The sequence below is a fragment of the Onychomys torridus genome, chromosome 4, assembly GCF_903995425.1.
Source record: "Onychomys torridus chromosome 4, mOncTor1.1, whole genome shotgun sequence".
NCBI lineage: Eukaryota > Metazoa > Chordata > Mammalia > Rodentia > Cricetidae > Onychomys > Onychomys torridus.
The window spans coordinates 135,478,371-135,497,398 of record NC_050446.1 but is presented as its reverse complement, the minus strand read 5'-3'; the positions used below and the strand labels follow the sequence as shown (position 1 = coordinate 135,497,398).

Genomic DNA, 19,028 nt, shown 5'->3' with positions numbered 1-19,028 from the left:
CTGGCTGATGACTGAAATAGCAGGCTGAACACCGTTCTCCTTCCCTCTCCTTCCTTCTCACCCTTGAGGTTCCTGTCTTTCCAAAGCTGATTCTTGGACAACTCTTCCCAAATGAGGACTATTGACATTTGTAGCTGGGTGACTCTCTGTTGTTGAATGCCCCATGCTCTATGGGGGTGCTGGGCAGTATCTGTAGACCCTGCCCATGGGCGTTAGGCGTCAATCACAGACACCAGCAGTGTAGTAATGTCCCAAGGGGACATTGTGCAAGAAGCAGGGCTCTAAGGAGGGAGGCAGGCAGTAAATAAAGGAAAATGATCACTTCAGATAATGGCAAAGGCTGTGCACCCATGGACAGAGGATGGTAGGCATGGGGTGCTAACTGAATTAACTACCTCTGGTTAATATGCTTGGGAAGAACTGTTGCCAGAAGATGGAATGCTTTCTGCTAAGGTCCTGGGGAAGGTGGTGTGTGTGTGTATGTGTGTGTGTGTGTGTGTGTGTGTGTGTGTGTGTGTGTATGTGTGTGTGTATGTGTGTGTGTATGTGTGTGTATATGTGTGTGTGTGTATGTGTGTGTGTATGTGTGTGTATATGTGTGTGTATGTGTGTGTGTATGTGTGTGTGTATGTGTGTGTGTGTGTGTGTGTGTGTGTATGTGTGTGTGTATGTGTGTGTGTATGTGTGTGTGTATGTGTGTGTGTATGTGTGTGTGTATGTGTGTGTGTGTGTGTGTGTGTGTGTGTGTGTGTGTGTATGTGTGTGTATATGTGTGTGTATATGTGTGTGTGTGTGTGTGTGTGTGTGTGTGTGTGTATGTGTTTGCACGTGTATGCTCCAGCAAGTTTGACCTGTGATGGGGAGTGCAGTCTTGAAGATGTAGAGGGATCAAAAGCAGAGTCTAGAATTACTCAGAGCAAGACAGGACACCATGGGGAGGTTAGAGGTGATAAGCATGGTCAGATCTGTGTCTACACAGGAGGCTGAGGGACCGCAGAGACGGACAGATGGAGATGAGAACCACTCAGCTCAGCTGGGCTAGTGAGTGTCACCCGTCTGTGTGGCCTTGACCCAGCGTGGGTTCTGCAGTGAGACCTGGAAAAGGGAAAAACTATCCATGGGGTGAGCCTGTCTGAGTGGATGGGAAAGTGGGACCCAGGGAGTCTGCTGCCAGGACACACATCACTGAAGGAACACCTGTTGGGCTCCAGTCTGGGGACCTTGGTGCTCTGAGACCTTGTCCTTTTCTCATTGCTCATAGTAGTTGGGAGTGCTCCTGGAAGCAGACAGCAGCATGCACTGGATGCCATGAGAGATAGCCCGGGGCTGGTGCCACAGGAGACGGGGTTGTAGACACTCTTGCCTCCTAGTCCCTCCAAAGAAGTGTGCCCTGAGATGAAAGCCTCTACTGTGGAAGGGATCCAGAGGATTTGTGTACAAAGCCTTTTGTTTAAACACTGGCAAAGTTCAAAGATAACAAATAGATACAGGGTCCATCTGTGGCTGCACCTGTCTCTGGCTGCTTGTCTGAGACCTCAGATCAGAACAATGGGTCCTGTGAAGCCTCTGCATGGAAGGAGGAGGCCCTGTTGTAACAAGTGATGTGGCCAGCCTGGTGCTGCCATGGCTACTCTGCACCCAACATCTGGTGATGGCCATAGGGGAAAGTCAAGGAAAGGTCTTGGTATCTGGACTGATGGAGAAACAGTGTGAATAGGTGCAGGGGGTGAATGTGGCTATAGGCCAATACAACTTGCTTTCATAACAGGCACAGGTTGGACTTGGCATGTAGACTGTGACTGGGTGATCCTGGGCTAATAAGCTATGCTCTGTCCTGCCACTTGTCTTTGGGAGCCCAGGAAGACCTTGAGCTGGGGACTGAGATCAGCCTGATTAACACTGTCACCACCCCTTCACACATAGGGGTTAATGAAGGTCAGTTGGCCTCCATGGTGGTCTCTCTGACCCCGTGCCCTTGCCCTCTGGGGACCTTTGAAAGAAGAGGTCGGAGGAGGGGATACAGGCAAGAGCAGAAAGCATGGACTCTCTTGAGCAAGCAGCGCAGTGGGTAGTGTGGGAGAGAGCTGGGAGTGGAGGTAGCCCAGGGTCCTGCAGGGCTTCTGCCTTAAGAAGGGACTCTGCTTTGTTATTCTAGTGTTCTATCCCAGCTCTCCCCTCCCCCACCTTGCTGACACCTGCTCCAGGCTCCCAGGGTTCCTTCTCAGCCTGGCCTGAATAACATGACCCCTCAACAAGTCATGAACAGAATCAGTGCAGCCTCCTTGGTGCTCAGGCCTTTTGCACTGCAGGCCCTCCCAGCTCTATGGTAGGGTGTGGCTGCACATCAGCCTTGGCTGGCAAGGACAATGGTAAGGACTAGTACTGGATGCTAGGTCCCCCGGGTTTGGTTGCTGCCTAGGAGGGTGTCTGAAGAATTTGTCTTGTGTGGAGTTGGGAAGACAGCTGAGACAGGCTGTGTGGTTTTGTTTCCATCTTTGGAAAGGAGAGGACAGTGTCCAGCTTTCTCTGGCCTTATTTCTTCTGAGTTGCTGCCAAATGGAGGTTGTAGGGAGATAGTGTCTGGAAAGCTCTGGAAACACTGTGAAAGAGGGTGCTTAAAAATCCCCATGCAGATGTCCTTGCCAATGATGTGTCACACATTTTCGAATGTGTCTGTACATTTTTGGACATGTCTGGATGTCATTGGGTTTTCTGGACATGTCTGAATATTTGTGGATATTTTTGGTAGTGCCTGGATGTTTCTGGGTTTGCTGGGGGGTGTTGTCCTGCAGGCAACCCCACCCTTGGGTGTGCATACATTACCATACACTGCTCTGCCCACACTGAGATGCTTTCCTGTAGAGCCAGTGATTAAAAATTCTTGGTTTGGGGTGAAGCTTGTTGGTGGAGCTCTGGCCCAGCATAGGCAAGGCCCTGGGGTCAGTTCCCAGTACTGCAAAAAGTCCACAAAGCAAGCAGCCTCTCTCTTTCCCTGAGATGGCCAGAGAGAGGCTTTTCTGTCTCTACAATGCTCTGCAGAATTTCCTCTCAGGCCTTACATGGTACCTGATGCCTTTTACCATGGACCATTTGTCCTGCCTCTCTCTTGTGTTGACTGATGGCCTTACACGGCCATAGCAGGTCCAACACACACACACACACACACACACACACACACACACACACACACACACCACACATATACACCCAGAGTGTGGTCATGGCTAGTAACTGCTTGGGGTGTGACTCTCCATCTGTGCCCTTCATGTCCCCAAGCTGGATTCTCATAAGAAGTCCTCAGCCCTCAGCCCTGCTTCTTGCAAGGGTAGCTCAGGCATGTCTTCTGGGAATAACAAAAAGGTATAGAAAAGCTTCCAAACTGGCTGGCCAGAGGCTGAGAAAGAACCCTGAGAGATGAGGCTTTCACCTCTTGACAGGGACTCAGTGGTCTGTGGCAGCAAGGGCTGTAGAGATAGTCTTAGGGTATATGCACCACTGCCCACTTTTCTGGTATGTAGCTGGAGTATTGCTCATGCCTGATCAGGCTAAGGGGGTCTTCAGTAAGAACAGACCAGAAACCCAGAGCAAGATAAGATCACATCATGGCTTGCCTGGCAGCTTTCCCAGTAAATTAAGTGGTAGTGTTTCTGGTGTGGGACACGGTAATAACATAATGTCATCCTGTTCCCTCTTGTGCCAACTGTCACATGACCTAGTCCCACTTTCCCTCCTTCCATAGCCCCTCTCCTCCACAGGCTCAGACCTCTTTCTTCTTTCCTTTAACCCACTGTCTGGTGGCTGTCTTCCTTGTGTGTCTCAAATTTTCCTCTGCCCGATTCTTACTGGACCCCAGTAGATCTGGATGCACCCCAGTCCAGATGACCTTCCCAGGTCCTGATGCCACATCTGCAAAGATGCTTTTCCATAAGGGACAGTGAAGCTCCTGGCCTCTAGGTGCTTGGTGAAGATGCATTTTTGGGGCGACCATTCAGTTCAGCATAGATGCTAAATGAACCAGGGCTGTGGTTAGGCAGTGACTCCAGGGACCCTGGGTCTCAAGCTGTTGGGGTCTCTCTTTCATTCCTGGCTCAGAGAGTTTCTGCTCTCCTGCATTCTGGGTTGGCTCTTTCATTCAGAGATGTCGGGTCTGTCTGTCCCCATCTGTGCCAACCTGGTAGGCTCTGAGGTCCGTTGGACAACAGCTGGCTCATTGGCAATGGGGGTCCTAGGACAGGAAGGTCCTTGGATGACGGACCTTGGATGAGGTCAGAGCAAGCCCCATGCAGGCTGAGCCATGATTCTCAACATGGTTAATGGGCACGATAGGCTTTTGTGTCTGGCTGAGGAGGTAGGCCATGATACTATCACACCTTCCCAGACATCTAGCTCTGTGTCTTCAGCACCACCCCAGCTGGCGATTTAGCTCCCAGCTGCTGGGGACTCCTACCTTTCTACCCTTCCCTCCCTTCCACTGTGAGGGTGCTGATGTGGCCTAGGTGCTGCTGAGGCTCCCGTAACCCTGAGAACCTGCAGCCTCATGGGTGCAAGGGTTCTTCTCTGATCCTCTTGGTGGGTGTAGCCTGACTGAACTGGAGGTCAGTAGTACGTCCTGTGGCTCAGCCTCCCCTGTCATTTAGGGGCCTGGTCTCTAGAGTGTCATCTGTCCCTCAGACCTTGGGCCGGCCTTCCCTCTGACTCCTGGTCACTGTCTTCTGGCTGGGCATTGCTTTGTCTGTTCTGGGCCTTTGGAGACCAGTCAGCTGCAGATTGTGACTCCGACAGCTGCAGGCTTCAGAGCTTATGGTGCTTGGCATATGTGAGAACTTCAGACTGTGGGCATGCCAGTAGGCCTGTTCATAGGGAGGTGATGCCTGGATGGCTCCAGCCTGCCATGATGGCCTGTACTCTGACCAGCAGCTGGCCTAGGCTCAGGTGGGGACTCATCACCAATCATCAGGCTGAAGATGTTTTCAGGGTGTCCTCAAGGGATGCTCACACTCACAAGAGGCCACAAGAAAGGACAGCTATTTTTCCTTAGTATGTTGCCGTTTGCATGTGGCACTAGAAGGCAGAGTGAATGGCCAAAGAGCCATGGTGGCTCTGTGGCACAGAGCTGACTGTGCCTGGGGCTTCTTGTTCCCAGACCCTCAAGTTCCCTGTCCTGTCTATGCCTTAGGAGTTTCATGACATCAGCTAAAATGCCCCCTTTGACTTCCCTGCTGTCTGTTGACACCGGTGGGGGCAGAGAAAAGGGAAGGGGCACAGGGGAGTCTGAAGGCGGAGCACAGACCCTGGTGTGCAGGGGAAGCTGAAAGAGTCCTTTGGCACAGTGCAATGTCACTCCAGTGGCTTCAAGGATCCTTTGCAGGAACACGGGGGACAGGCAAGCAGCTGAGGTTCAGGGAAGGCTACAGCCTGTTCAGAGCAGGCCTTCCCCACCGCATTGTGGGATGGAGGCCTGCTATTTCCTTCTTTGGGCTGACTTCTTTTCTACCAAAGAGAGGTAGCTTTTGTGATAAGAAAAAAAAATCAATAGATGTTACCACAGAAAAGGCTTGTTTCTGCATGGATCCGATAGCAAAGTGTGGCTGGGACCACGGGAGCTACACTCCTTGAGGCCTGAGAGGACAAGGGGCCCATGGCTGCCATGCTCCCCACACTTGAGTCGGGAGACATTTGGCAGGTGGAAAGCAGAGCCCAGGCAGGCTGACAGCCTCTGTGCTGGGTTTGCTCTGTGCTGTCTTCCTCCACTCTCTCCTTTTTTTGGAGGGAACAGAGCTCTTTCAATCTGACATGAGTGTTTTAGGAGTTTAAATGAGGGGGCTGGTTTGGCATTCCTCAGGGTCTTTTCCAACCCTGGGATAATTAACCTGGCCCACTGTATTGGGGAGAAATTTGAGGCTGAGGAAGGTGACCAGCCTATGGTCACCATGTAGTGGGACCTGAACTGGATGGAGCCATGGCAGTGAAATCAGCTTCACAGAGGGCAGCATGGATGTGCAAGCACAATATGGCGAGCTGCCAATTATGAAGCTCAGCAATCAGTCCCCATCCCCCCCCCCCCCCACAAGCATGGCTCTTACCTTCAGAGCAGCCAAGAGTGGTGCTCAATCTTCTTATTAGGCCATAAATATTCTAATTAGGGAACGTGGGAAGATGAGCAGGATTAGCAGTGGGGCAGGGACTGGGGAGACACTTGAGCCCTTCGAACCTCATCTGAGTTTCTCCTGACATTTAATCTCGTAGAAGCGCTCACTTCATACAGCTCTCCTAATTAGACACATGGCAATCATGCTTGTGGGCTTCCCACTTCCTAAGGATTGCTCCCTGCTTGAGCAGGAAGTGGGTCCAGAAGGGACCTGTTGATGGCACCCTCCCCAAAGACTGCCTGTTGTGTGGTGGTGGACAGGATGTGCTTACAAGAGAGAGATTTGGCTGTGTTCGTGTAGAGGTGGGGCAGGTGGTGGGTGTGGTGGAGGAATGGCCCTCTGAGACCTGCCACATAGCCTGAAGCTTCTGTGGAGACAAATGGCTTCTTGGGCAGGTGATGCCCTGGCTCTGGCTGTGCCCTGTGCTAACAGTTGCCACTGCCCCTTCTCCAGGTCACAGATGCCTGGGACAGTTAACCAAATGTGCCAGGAGGTGTCTGGGTGAGGCTAATGTACCACAGAGACCTTCACTAGAAGCCAGCAGGTAGCACTTTCAGGTAGTAGCCTGCAGGGCAGGGCCCTCAGAGCACAGGGCACATACCTGTTCCAGAAGGGTGTGTCTAAGAGAGCTCGTCCCCTCCAGAGACTCTATGCTCACCAGTGGCCTATGTCTATGAGACCTCCCTCCCACCAGTAGCCCCCACCCCAGAGCCTGAGAACCTGAGCAGAGAACTTGAAAAAGAACATTCTGGAGGCTTCCTACCCCTAAGGAGTTCCTTTCCACTGGGAAGAAGGAATGAGGAGGAGGGGAATCAGAGAGAAGAGGGATGAGGGAGGGGAAGAGGGATGAGGGAGGGGGAAGAGGGATGAGGGAGGGGGAAGAGGGATGAGGGAGTGGGAAGAGGGATGAGGGAGTGGGAAGAGGGATGAGGGAGGGGAAGAGGGATGAGGGAGGGGGATGAGGGATGAGGGAGGGGGAAGAGGGATGAGGGAGGGGAAGAGGGATGAGGGAGGGAAGAGGGATGAGGGAGGGGGAGGAGGGATGAAGGAAGGGAAGAGGGATGAGGGAGGGGGAGGAGGGATGAGGGAGGGGAAGAGGGATGAGGGAGGGGGAAGAGGGATGAGGGAGGGGGATGAGGGATGAGGGAGGGGGATGAGGGATGAGGGAGGGGGAAGAGAGATGAGGGAGGGGGAAGAGGGATGAGAGAGGGGGAAGAGGGAAGAGGGAGGGGGAAGAGGGATGAGGGAGGGGGATGAGGGATGAGGGGGGGACGAGGGATGAGGGAGGGGAAGAGGGATGAGGGAGGGGAAGAGGGATGAGGGGGGAGGGAATGAGGGAGGGGAAAGGATGGAGGGAGAGGGAGAGGGAGGGGAAGAGGAATGAGGGGGGGGGAGAGGGATAAGGGAGGGGAAGAGGGAGGGAGGGGAAGAGGATGAGGGAGGGGGAAGGAGGGATGAGGGAGGGGGAAGGAGGGATAAGGGAGGGGAAGAGGGATGAGGGAGGGGAAGAGGGATGAGGGAGAGGGATGAGGGATGAGGGAGGGGGAAGGAGGGATGAGGGAGGGGGAAGGAGGGATGAGGGAGGGGGAAGGAGGGATGAGGGCAGGGGGAAGAGGGATGAGGGAGGGGGAAGAGGGATGACAGAAGATGGAGAAGATGGAGAGAGAAGGGAGGGGAAGAGCAGGAGGAAGGGGTGCTGGAGAGATAAAGAAGGAAGGGGTTGAGTATCACTGAGCCCTCTAGCAGCCATGACCCATCCCTATACCAGGGTATTGCCAAGGTTACAAAGCCTGCTTCCTCTCTCCCAGATACCACACCATCACCAGGTGGGGGTGGCTAAGTGACATCTCAGTGTCTCAGGCTAAACTTACAGGTCCCTTGATGGAGTCAAGCCTTTGAGCCCTCAGCCTGGTGAGTACTTGGTGCTGGGCACACAGGGGCAGCTTCTCCAAGGGAAGAGATTGGATTCCATGGCAATCCCCAGTTTACAAAGGTAGCCAGCTAAGCTCCAGGGATCCGTAGGGAGATTGGCCCAGATGCTGGTGTTCTGGGTCTGGCTTGAGAGGACAAGTGTGGCCCAGGGAAGGCCCAGGAGTCTAGGCACCTATGACTCCAGATGGTCATAGACATGACTTTCTGTGCCTGGACCTTGGGAACCAGTTCCTGGAAGACCTCTCATGCACCGTTCCCAAGGTACACATGTTTACTGCTTCCCTCCTGCAACAACACATGGAGTCAGGGCCTGACTCTGTTCATTGCCTGGGTAACAGTGCAGGACATAGATGAGATGCTCAGCACTCACAATGGAGTATGCTCTGTATCGTCCTCTACCCATGTATTACAGGCTTTCCTTGGAGCCCTGCTGTCTTTTTTTGTGACATTGTCTACTGATGTGCCTAAGGGGACCTCCTTCTCTAGCCCTCATACCTGGATGGGTCTCCTTTGTACCCTGTACCTCCTTATTGAGCCTTGTCATGGTCTCCCTTTCTGCTCTCTCTGAACATAAGGAAGGCTAGATCCTCCTAGCTAAGGACAGCATGCTAAATGCAATCACTTTTGTTTGAAATTTAATCTAGTGCCTATCCCTGGCGGCTCTCTCACCTCAAGAACTTCATGGAGTTAAGCCTGAAGCCAACTGCATCTTTTAGACGGCAGCACCTAGTTCATCCCTACTCAGTTGCTGTCTGTTTGCTGTTTCCTCTCCATCAACTTGGTTCTGTTTCTTGAGGATGAGATGGGAATGGTGGAGAGAAGAGAATTTTGCTGGAATTGAACAGTAGCAATGAAGTCATTGAGGAAGACATGAGAAAGCATGTCACCACAATGTCCCTGACCAACCCAGAGGAGGAGAAGGAGGAAGAGGAGGAGGAGGAGGAGGAGAAGGAGGAAGAGGAGGAGGAGGAGGAGGAGGAGGAGGAGGAGGAGGAGGAGGAGGAAGAGGAGGAGGAGGAGGAGAAGGAGGAGGAGAAGGAGGAAGAGGAGGAGGAGGAGGAGGAAGAGAAGGAGGAGGAGGAGGAAAACACTGAGGCTGAGGCCTGTTCCATCATGCCTGCCCATGCTGGGCTCAGTCTCTCCTTGGAGAAACACTGGGATAGGTTAAATGTCTAAGGCAAACTCAGCCATGTACCCCAAATGCCAACCCCAGCTGCATATAACATCTCTTAATATTTCTCTGTCTTCATCAAACACACACACACACACACACACACACACACACACACACACACACACACACATCTCTGACCCTTAGAGCCCAAAGGCCAGCATTGTCATCCCTTCGAAGAAAAAGGTGCTGTGACTGGGCTCAGTGTCCTCTTACATGCTTCTGGTCATACAGCCAGCGAAGGCCACACCTCAGCTGAGTCCAACCCATACCGTATCTGAGGCCATTACCCCTTCCTTCCATGCCACACAGCTACAAAGGGTCACTGTCCAAGTACCACCCTGTGCACTGCCTCTTACAACTTAGATGGTCAGGGATAGTGTGAATTTTTCCGGAGAGCTCTGAGTTTTAGAGCCAAGATGGAAATTGAAGGCCTCGGGTGCCCATAGCTCACAAACCCGCCAGATTCCCCGGGTGTGAGCATTCCTAGGGAGGAGACCTGCTACTTCCCGCCAGTTTCTTCCCACATCACATCACCACGAGCCTCTCATTATAGCTGAGCAGCCCAGGCCTGTGAAGACCTGCAGACACGGACATTGAGGCTGTGGAGCTTTCAGAAGCTTGAAACAGGAACAGCTGGGCCACCAAGACAGAGTACTGCTAGGAAGCTGCAGCCACACTTCTACAAAGGAGCCCCCAAATTGTGGGTGCCTCTATGGTTAGCAGGGCTCTCCCTCTTGGTCCCCAGTGAGTATTTTACATCTGTGGTGTGGCTGGCCTCTGTGGTCACAGGGTACAAAGAAAGCAGACTGTGGTGAGGCCAGACAACACTGTCCAGACACTGTTGGCTATAGACTGTCAGTTAGGGGCTGGCTGTAGATCTTCCAGGACCCTGAAAGTGGGCCCGACAGGGATAGGTGGTCAGTTCTACTATTTCTGGTGGGTTTTTAGCTGGCCTACCTTCTCTCACACACATCCCAGGTCATAGAACCCTGTCTAGGTAAGTGACCATCTGTTTTATGATCTGGGCAGGGCTTGGTGTCCAGGAAATACTCTCTTGTGCCTGTTATGTCCTGGAGGGCTCACAGCTACTCACTTGTGGTAGTTGAGCTTATCTAGGTCAGCTTAGGGAGGCAGGCTTTAAAGGACCCTAGATCTGGAGTACAGTGGTGACAGGGTCCTGAGAACCAGGGAGTTCATGCCAGCCTTTCTAGGACCCTGCTGTGATGTTACACTTGGCCCGCTCTGGGTGTCAGCTGGTGATTTGCCCAAAGCAGCAAGGTGAGCACCCTGTAGCCTAGGCAGGAGTCAACATGGAATATCATGTGGATTACTTCCTAACCGTACATTTTGATCACAGCACTTGCTGCTCCCATGTAGCCCACAACCCATCTCACCTCCCGGTCCAGGCCTGCTGCCACAGTCACGATGTCCCCTGTTTCACTGTTGATGGTGAACATGTTCTGGGACGGGCTCTGGGGTGTCTGGGTGACGATCCGGTACCGCACCATACCATTGGCCGTAGTACTGTCATCGGCATCATTGGCTGTGACAGTCATCACGTATGTACCTGGAACAGACATCAGGTCAGATGGGGACAGTTTGCTCGCCAGACACCCAGGGCAGACATCTCCAGTGGATCCCAGGGCTCTTGATGCAACAGCATGTGCCTGTAGCATCCTTCTCCACAGTGTGGCCTAGGTGCTGCCATTTGTCTGGGGTAGCTCAAGAGCAAACCTCCTCACCCACTCTACAGCACCTGAGAGAGTCCTCTTGGTTCCCCTGACTCTGTTCTGAACTTTTCCTTCTTGTGCAGAGGGCAGGGCAGACATGGAATAGGAAGTGGTTTTTCAGTTCTGGGGGAACTGAATCAGGACTGCCAACGTCCTGAGCCACAGGACCTGAAGCTGGTGAAGAGTGAATCTGGGTGCAAGGCTGCTTACTGAGGACCAACTGATACTGAACCAAGTCTTGTTGGTGGGGTATATATAAATGGAGGGGCTCCATAAAGATATTGTTATTGAAATATAAATCACACACATAAAGTTTGCCCTTGAAAAAACAAGCCCAAGGTTTTGATAACCTCATGAAACTGAACACAACTGTCTCCACCACCTAACTGCAGAAGGTAATCCTCACCCTGGAGGGAAAGCCACTTGTCACGCTGCCTTTTTCCCAGCCTTCCAGCCTCCTCTCTGCTTTCTGTTCCCCCAGATTTGCCTATTCCAGGCACTTCATGTGAATGATGTTATGTAATCTGTGGCCTTTTGTCTGCCTTCTTTCACCAAGCCTGGAGTTTTTGAACCTCCCTCCTTTTTATGACTGAATACTACTCCATTGTGTGACTGAGAAAAGCCACTCTACTGTTGACTGAACACTTTTGGAATGCTAGACATCATGCCATGTACTTAGTTTTATGAATGAGGTCAGCCAGAAAAATGTCATCCCCTCCTTTTCACTACTATTGAGAAAGGCAACCCAGACAGGCAGAGATACTGAAAATTAACAGTGTTTCTAGAGAAGAAGGGAGGCCATATTCATGAAAGGACACATGGGTTAACTGAGTGAGAAGGTGGACTGTAGTCATTCCCTGTAGCACATATCTGTGATCTCGGCACCCAGGAGGCTGAGGCTGGAGGATTGCCACTAATTTGAGTCTGGTCAGGTCCCAGGCTGCATAGTAAGACCCAATCTCTCTCTCTCTCTCTCTCTCTCTCTCTCTCTCTCTCTCTCTCTCTCTCTCTCTCTCACACACACACACACACACACACACACACAAACACACACACACACAAACACACACAACAGGCAATAAAATGTGGCCTCCAGAGGGGGCAGGAAAGGCCTCTCTGAGAGAGAAGGAATTAGGATGTGGACCCAGGCTAGGGAAGCAAAGGTCCCGGCGGGGTTGAGCTCTGCCTGTGGAGAACAAGTGGGTAGACCAGATGCTGGGCTGGGTGTGTCCTTAAGTCACGGAGTTTGTAGCCAGGAAGGCAGAGGGAGGAGTTTGTTCAATACATTCGTAACAGAGAACTGGTTATGTAAACTAGGGCAGGAGCCTGTGATGATTGGGGAAGCCTGGAGATGCTGGAGGAGAGCACTCAGGACAGAGTTCCATGCTGCACAGTGAAATGGACACAAGTTTCCACACTGGGTCCACTGAGGCCAACTCCGGGCTTTGAAATAACAGTGTGTGACATAGAGGAGAGAGACTGGTGTACACAACCGCACAACCACACAACCCATAACAGCTGCATTAGGCGTGTGGCATGCTAGGCAAGATCTGGCCATTTTCTTTGGTCCTTCTAAGAATGAGGAAATGTCACTTGGGCATCAGAAGATAAAATGTGTGTGTGAGGAGTGGGGAGGAGAGGAAGGGAGAGAGATGGGGGAGAGGAAAAGGGGTAGAGAATAGGAGGAAGCAGGGAGAAGCCAGCGGATCAGGACATGGACACTGACGTTACTGAGGAACACAGGGTTTCTAGAGCCTAAACCACAATTTGGAAATGGTGAAACCTGGCTGTGTTCACGGTTAGCCTGTAGGGTGAGGTGAGAACGCTCCAGGCTTGAACACTTTGAGCCAAAAGGAAGAAGCAGGTCCATGGGTTGCCGTGGTAACGACCCAGGACCATTCCCAGCCGTGGGGCAGAGCAAAGGCTCAGCAGTTTTAGTTTTTCTTTCTGGAAGGTGCCCAGAGAAGAGGGAGGAGGGGGATGGACTGGCTCCCTGTTGAGACCTGGAAGGCAGCCCTGGCTGGGGAAGTAGCCTCCACTGTGTTGCCAAGGGACGTTCTAGACCTCAACGGCCCCTGTGTTGTCCACTCAGCAGGCCCTTGAGGGTGTCTGATAGTCTGAGGGGCAGGCTCTTGGGTAGCCTCTGCCATTATTTGCTTCTTATGAGCCTCAGCTTACTCCCCTTGCTTGAGAGGGGGTTGCCCTCTCTAACTCGCCCCTTCTCGGATCTCTCTCTCCTTCCTCCCAGTGTAACCACAAGAGCTACTTTCTCCCACAGAGATGAAGGCCACCTCTCTCCCTCCTCCAGCACCTGCATCTCTGTTGTCCTTCCAACATCACTGCCATCAGTCAGTGTGCCTCTCGGGCCTCCATTCTCGTCCCTCGGTTCCCTCCTGAGATCTAGGACTTCCTCCCTCTGACCAACACTGTCCACTATTCTCCGGGTCTTCTGCACAGGTTCAGAACTCTGTACCAGGTGGCTTCTCCTCTGCCTCAGCCTACTCTACCATTTAATGGCCCCTCCTCATTCCTGGGCCTCCCCTGCCTCTGCCCCCCCCCCCCAGCTTTGTTTGGAGCTGCTGCACAACTGTCCTGCATTCCTCACTGTCCCCAGGGGTGGTCATGAGCTCAGGTCACACCTGTCCAGTCAAACCCCAAGGTGCAGGGTGTAAAGGAGCAAAAGTGTTCACTGCAGGGTGCGTGAGCAGCCAGCCAGACAGAAGGAGACCGAGAGGGTGGAGAAGTGGAAGCAGCTAGTAGCCTTAGTCACAGAGAAGCACTATAAAGGTCTTGAAGTCCTGGGAGCAGTAGCTGGCTACATCAGCATCCCAAAGATGGCACCTCTCCAGGCACCCACAGGACATCATCAAGCCCAGGGGGCTTGACTTTGGGATGTGGAATTGGCGTGACACAGCTGTCCCTGGTGACTTAGCCCAGAAGAGAGCTTGCTGCTGGCTTGCCTGTGGCTGTCGTATGTCTCCAGAGTGACTGAATCCACACCACAGTCTCCTGGATCCTGGGTCTAGAGTATGAATGTCACAGTGACCCTTCACAGCATGGCGTTTTCTTGCTTCCCCAGCGGAGTATGTTGAGCTCTGCACAACTGAGTTACAGAGCGTTCAGTGAGCTGGATTTATTGGTCTCAGCAGGGAAGTGGGTGAATTTATTGCTATGCAGGACCCTTGAATCCCACAGACAGATGCACGGCCTTGGCGTGTGCTGGGCAGCCATGTCCTGAATTATGGCTGCTGCCAGTGGCCTGGGGAGGACCATAGGTGGGACACATTTTTCTCCAGACTCTTGACTTTTAGTGCTGAGTATGGGGCCTGGATGCTGTAAGGGAGGGTGCCTGGGTCTTACTTAGCCAGGTGTGAGAGATGTCCTGGAGAGAGTGTTGAGGGAGGAGGCAGAGGATGTTCCACAACTTGCAGCCCTCTGTGATCCTTGCTAAGGTCCCGGCTTTGTCCCCTCTGGCTTGGGAACAGGGCTAGTGGTCAGCCTGTGTCATCAACAGGGCTCCGGATTCCTTGCACTGGCTTGTCTTGTCCTGTATTTTTTTTCTTCCTGAGTGTCTTCACTGGGCCTAAGAAGCCGCATGTTTAGAAGGGCCTTGTCTAGTGAGACAAAAGTAACAAGGGTAGGTAGGAGCTGGAGGCTGGAAGAGTCCAGGCTGGCCAGCCACACCCACAGGAGAGCACACCTATCCTGCTGGGGACCTCCCCTACACTCCGGGCTTGGCAGGAAGGCTGGGGAACTCTGAGTTTGCTGCATGTGTCCTAGGAACTTCTTAAACAGTGCCTGGCAATACTTAGATGGAGGTCCGTTACTTGGAAGGTTCCAGAAGAGGAGGGGAACCACTGGGTTTCCAGTGCTTTGTTTGAAGGGCTCTGTGCTTGTCTCTTGGGGTCACTGTAGCAAAGTGTCCCTGATGGAGGTTACAGTGTTTGCTCCCACAGGCTGAGCCCATCCAGCATTATGGGATGGGCAGATTGCTCTCCTTCCTGAGGCCCCAAAAGCTTTTCAGTTGCTGGAGGTGGTCACCAGGCCCAGGGGGCCCTGGCCACACCCCTCCAAAATCTGCCTCTGTCCTCACTGGTGTGTCAAGTGTCAATGTCCCCTCCCATCTGGGATTGACTAGCAATATTTGCAGAGCCAACCCCTGTTCTTAAAGTAGGTCATACTCTGAGGTTCTGTGGGGACCTGAGTTTGGGAGTCCAACCTTGTACCCATTCTTTATAGAGACTGCATGGAGGATGGGGCAGGGCTTGATACTGACTCCAGGGACAAATCACAGGGGGTTATGGCCATTGTGTGACATGTGTCTGGATTGCCTGGATGACTTCAGAGGCCAGGCTGGGCTTAGAGCTCAGATGGGTCATCCTCAGTCTCAGATCTGAACCTGGCTGTGCCCTCCCTCAACTTGCTGCCAAGTTGCCTCTTGCAGTCCAGGTTCTTCTTTTGGAAGCTGGAGCCAAAGGTGCCTCATGTCTTGGTCTGCAGAAGACTGAACTAAGTTCTGAGTTCAGTGCCATTCCAGTGGGTCCCACAGGGCCATGCCTCCCTCTTGTGTGGTGAGCAGGTGCTCAGTGTCGCCTGCTGACCCTTCCTTTCCCACTGGGTGAAGTCTGAAGTCACTTCTCAGCATTCACCACTGCAAAGCCAGACTACCGACAGAATGGCAGGGCTGGTAGCCACCGCCTATGCACTGTGTGGGGAACACCCACCTGAGCCACATCTGTGCTGACCTGGGTGCTAGGCAGAGAATGAGAAGAGAGCCACTTTCCCAGAGCTTTCCCTGGAGGCTCCACAGCCCCCTCTTTCTGGAGAAAGACTTGGATCTTTCCCATGAGCAGAGCCAGGCAAGCTGAACTAGCCATCTTTTCTCTGGGCTCAGGGGGGGGCCTGCCTCTCACCTGGAGGTGATGGCATCTCTCCTCTAAACTGGCAAGTAGTGGGAGAGCACTAAGAACTCCCAGCTCTGCTCTTCCTTGGAACCCATGTACCACGCTGCCACACGCCTTAAAGGATTAATTTCACAAGCCTTAAATTGCAGTTTAATTTGAAAACTAATTCAGCCCCATAATTGGCTTTCTGCTCAAATCACTGAGGCTAAAGATTTAAATTCTTAATATTCAGATGACTTTCAAGTATCTGGTGCCATCTGTGCATCAGGCCGTGGCATTAATCTAGGGGACTTCCACTGGCGTAGAAATGAAATAAATAAATACAGGGGTTTGCTAATAGAATAATCTATTCAAGCCAGAGCCCTGCCTGGCACAGATGAGCGCTTCTTTCACTGCACTCCACAACTTGTAGATTCTTCTGCTATGTAGTATTTTTTTAAGTGACATCAATTTCAGCATTTACAATGTGGTCTCTACACTGATACAAAGGGGTCATGGTGTGCGGTGAGTTAAAACAGTCGATTGAGAGGTCAAGAGGCATCTTTGCTTGGGCAGTTTGAGAAATGGTACTTTAAGTTGGCTGTGGGCTTTCTGGCCAGAAGCATGGCAGCCATTCTATGGCCAACCTGGGGTGCCCCAGAAAGGAGATGGAGGCTGGAGAGATGGCACAGTGGGTGAGGAGCTTTCTGCACAAGCATGAGGACCTGAGTTCGAATCCCCAGGGTCTACAAAAAAGTCAGATACAGTAACGCTCACATCTGTAATCCTAGTTCTTCCATGGGGAGATGGAAGGGAGACAGGAGAATGGACCCCACAAGCTCATGGCGTAGCTACCCTGGAAACACAGGAAAGGTAGAAGGTGAGGAGGACAGGTGCCTGAGGTTGTTATCTGATTGCCACAGTCATGCTTTAGCATGTACACCTGTACAGGGACACAATACACATACATATGAGCACACACATATTGTACATATATCCATAATTAAAAAAAAGAAAGGAGATGGGCACATGGCCAAGGTGATTCTGGGGGAGGGGTCTCAGTTAGCAGGGGGCTGTCCTGGGTAAGACCCTGAACCCTTGTGTGCAATCTGCCATGGTGTGAGTGTGAACTGCCCTCACAGTTCCTAGTGAGACCCTGAACTCTAGTGTGCAATCTGCCATAGTGTGAGTGTGAACTGCCCTCACAGTTCCTAGTGAGACCCTGAACCCTAGTGTGTGATCTGTCATGGTGAGTGTGAACTGCCCCCTAGAGGGTCCTGTGTTGGAACACTTGGTCCCTACTTGGTGGTGCCATTTTGAGAGGTTGTGGACACTTTTGGAGGTAGAGTCTATTTGGGGGGACATGAGTCACAGAGGGGAGTCCTTGAGGTATTTTAGTCTTAACCCCTTCTCACTCTGCTTCCTTTCTGGTCTTGGCCTCCTGTTCCAGAGATGTGAGGAGTCCTTGCTGCATGCCTTGCCATGGTAGAGCCCTCTCTGCATGCCTTCCTTGCAATGATGGACTGTACCTTAAGCTGTGAGTCAAGGCAATTCTTTCTTCCTTAAGTGGCTTTGCCACAGCAGTGAGGAAGGCCACAAACATGCCTCCTAGGCCTGGATGATGCTGTTACTCACTCCCAGCTGGAGGGGAGTTCATATCTTCAGAAAGGCACACATCTGAGAGGGGATAAGGCCCCTAAGCAGCCCAATGGGTGACAAGGGGCAAAGGTTCCTGACCTGGGCACTCCAAGGACTACAGGCAGGAAGGTCAGCTGTTTTTAAATGAATCTTCCTACATTTCTGAAGAGAAGTTAAATCTAACAAAAGCAACATGGTGAAGTTTGGAAAAGGAACTAGTATTTTAAGTAAGACTGAACAGCAATGTCCTAAGTCACCTGTTAATGACACCTCAGAACCTCATGGGAATGCTCCTACCTAACCTCCTGGTCCACAAAGTGGGTGGTTATATTTTCATTTCATCATGTATATTATATTATATATTTATTTTATCATTTATGTTTTCACTTTATCAGCATGGAAGAAGAAAAGCTTGCCCTGGGCCACACCAGGGTCACATGGTAGCTACACAGTAGTAGAGCTGGGTCAGCAGAGCCCCTGGGTTCCACACAGATGTGCAGGTGCAGTGTGGGATGGGGTGCACTATCCTACCCCAGGAGCACACTGTTGAGGGAAGGGGAGAAAACTCAGACACTATCCATCCCAGCGCCCGCAACTGCAGCTGCTACAGTAGTGAGGTCAACGGGGCAGACACAGAAAAGGACGGAGCAGCAGGGGGACTTGGTGACAACTCCCCACCCACGGATCACTGGCGCATGAGCTGTGGATTTTGGGCTGTGGACAGGTAGTGCTGGGAGCACTGAGCACAACAGCCATGAGCAGAAACCAAAAGGAACCTAGACACAGATCTTTCACCTTATTTGAAAATTGACTCAGCATGAATCATCGACCTGCTGCTTAGTATAAACCCACAGAACTCTTACAGAACAGCAAGGGGAGAGCTTCAGGGGTCAGAGCTTGGGGAAGCATTCTAGCAACACCAAACCTTGTTCCTAAGAGAAAACTTCATCAAGAGTCAGGACTCTGCTCACCAAAGACCTAGGAAAACAAGCCACAGAGCAGGGGTAGCATGTGCAAGCCACACACAGGCGAAGAACTGTGGGCAGTGTGGGAGAGGAATTCTCAAAGCACCTCTGAGAACAATCTAATTAGGAGGCAGACAGAGACATGAGCGGTCACCACAGAGGGTGCACAGATGGCAAGAGACACGGGACAAGATGCTGCATGTCACTTGTCATTAGGGAAACACGTTCTCAGACTGTAGTACAGAGGCTGGTAAGGATGCAGAGATGCCTTGCCATTCAATATGGCAGGCATGCACAGGGATGGCTCCTTGAGGAAGGGTAAGGAAGTGTCTTACAAAGTGGCCCACTGCTCACAAAATGCTATACCTAAATCCAAATGTCTTCTGAAGTCCCCTGTGTTTAAAGAGCAGGTCTTCAGCATGGGGTGGGGGCACCTCACTATGGTCTGCTATGAAGTACTCCAAAAGACTTAGTCCCCAGCAGGAAGATCTGATCATTGAGAAATCATCAGATCATGAGGGCTTTGACCCAATCAGCAGATCCATTCCCTGGTGAGC

General features: G+C 52.0%; 1 protein-coding gene across 2 annotated transcripts in view; it reads right to left on the bottom strand.

The window, feature by feature from the left end:
* Positions 1 to 19,028, bottom strand: part of Cdh4 (cadherin 4) — a 470,314-nt gene that overhangs the window by 32,883 nt on the left and 418,403 nt on the right. For both annotated transcript variants that reach the window (XM_036184660.1, XM_036184661.1), the window contains one exon: positions 10,650 to 10,822. In XM_036184660.1, the coding sequence (XP_036040553.1) occupies positions 10,650 to 10,822 (173 nt within the window). The remainder of the gene's footprint in view (positions 1 to 10,649; positions 10,823 to 19,028) is intronic.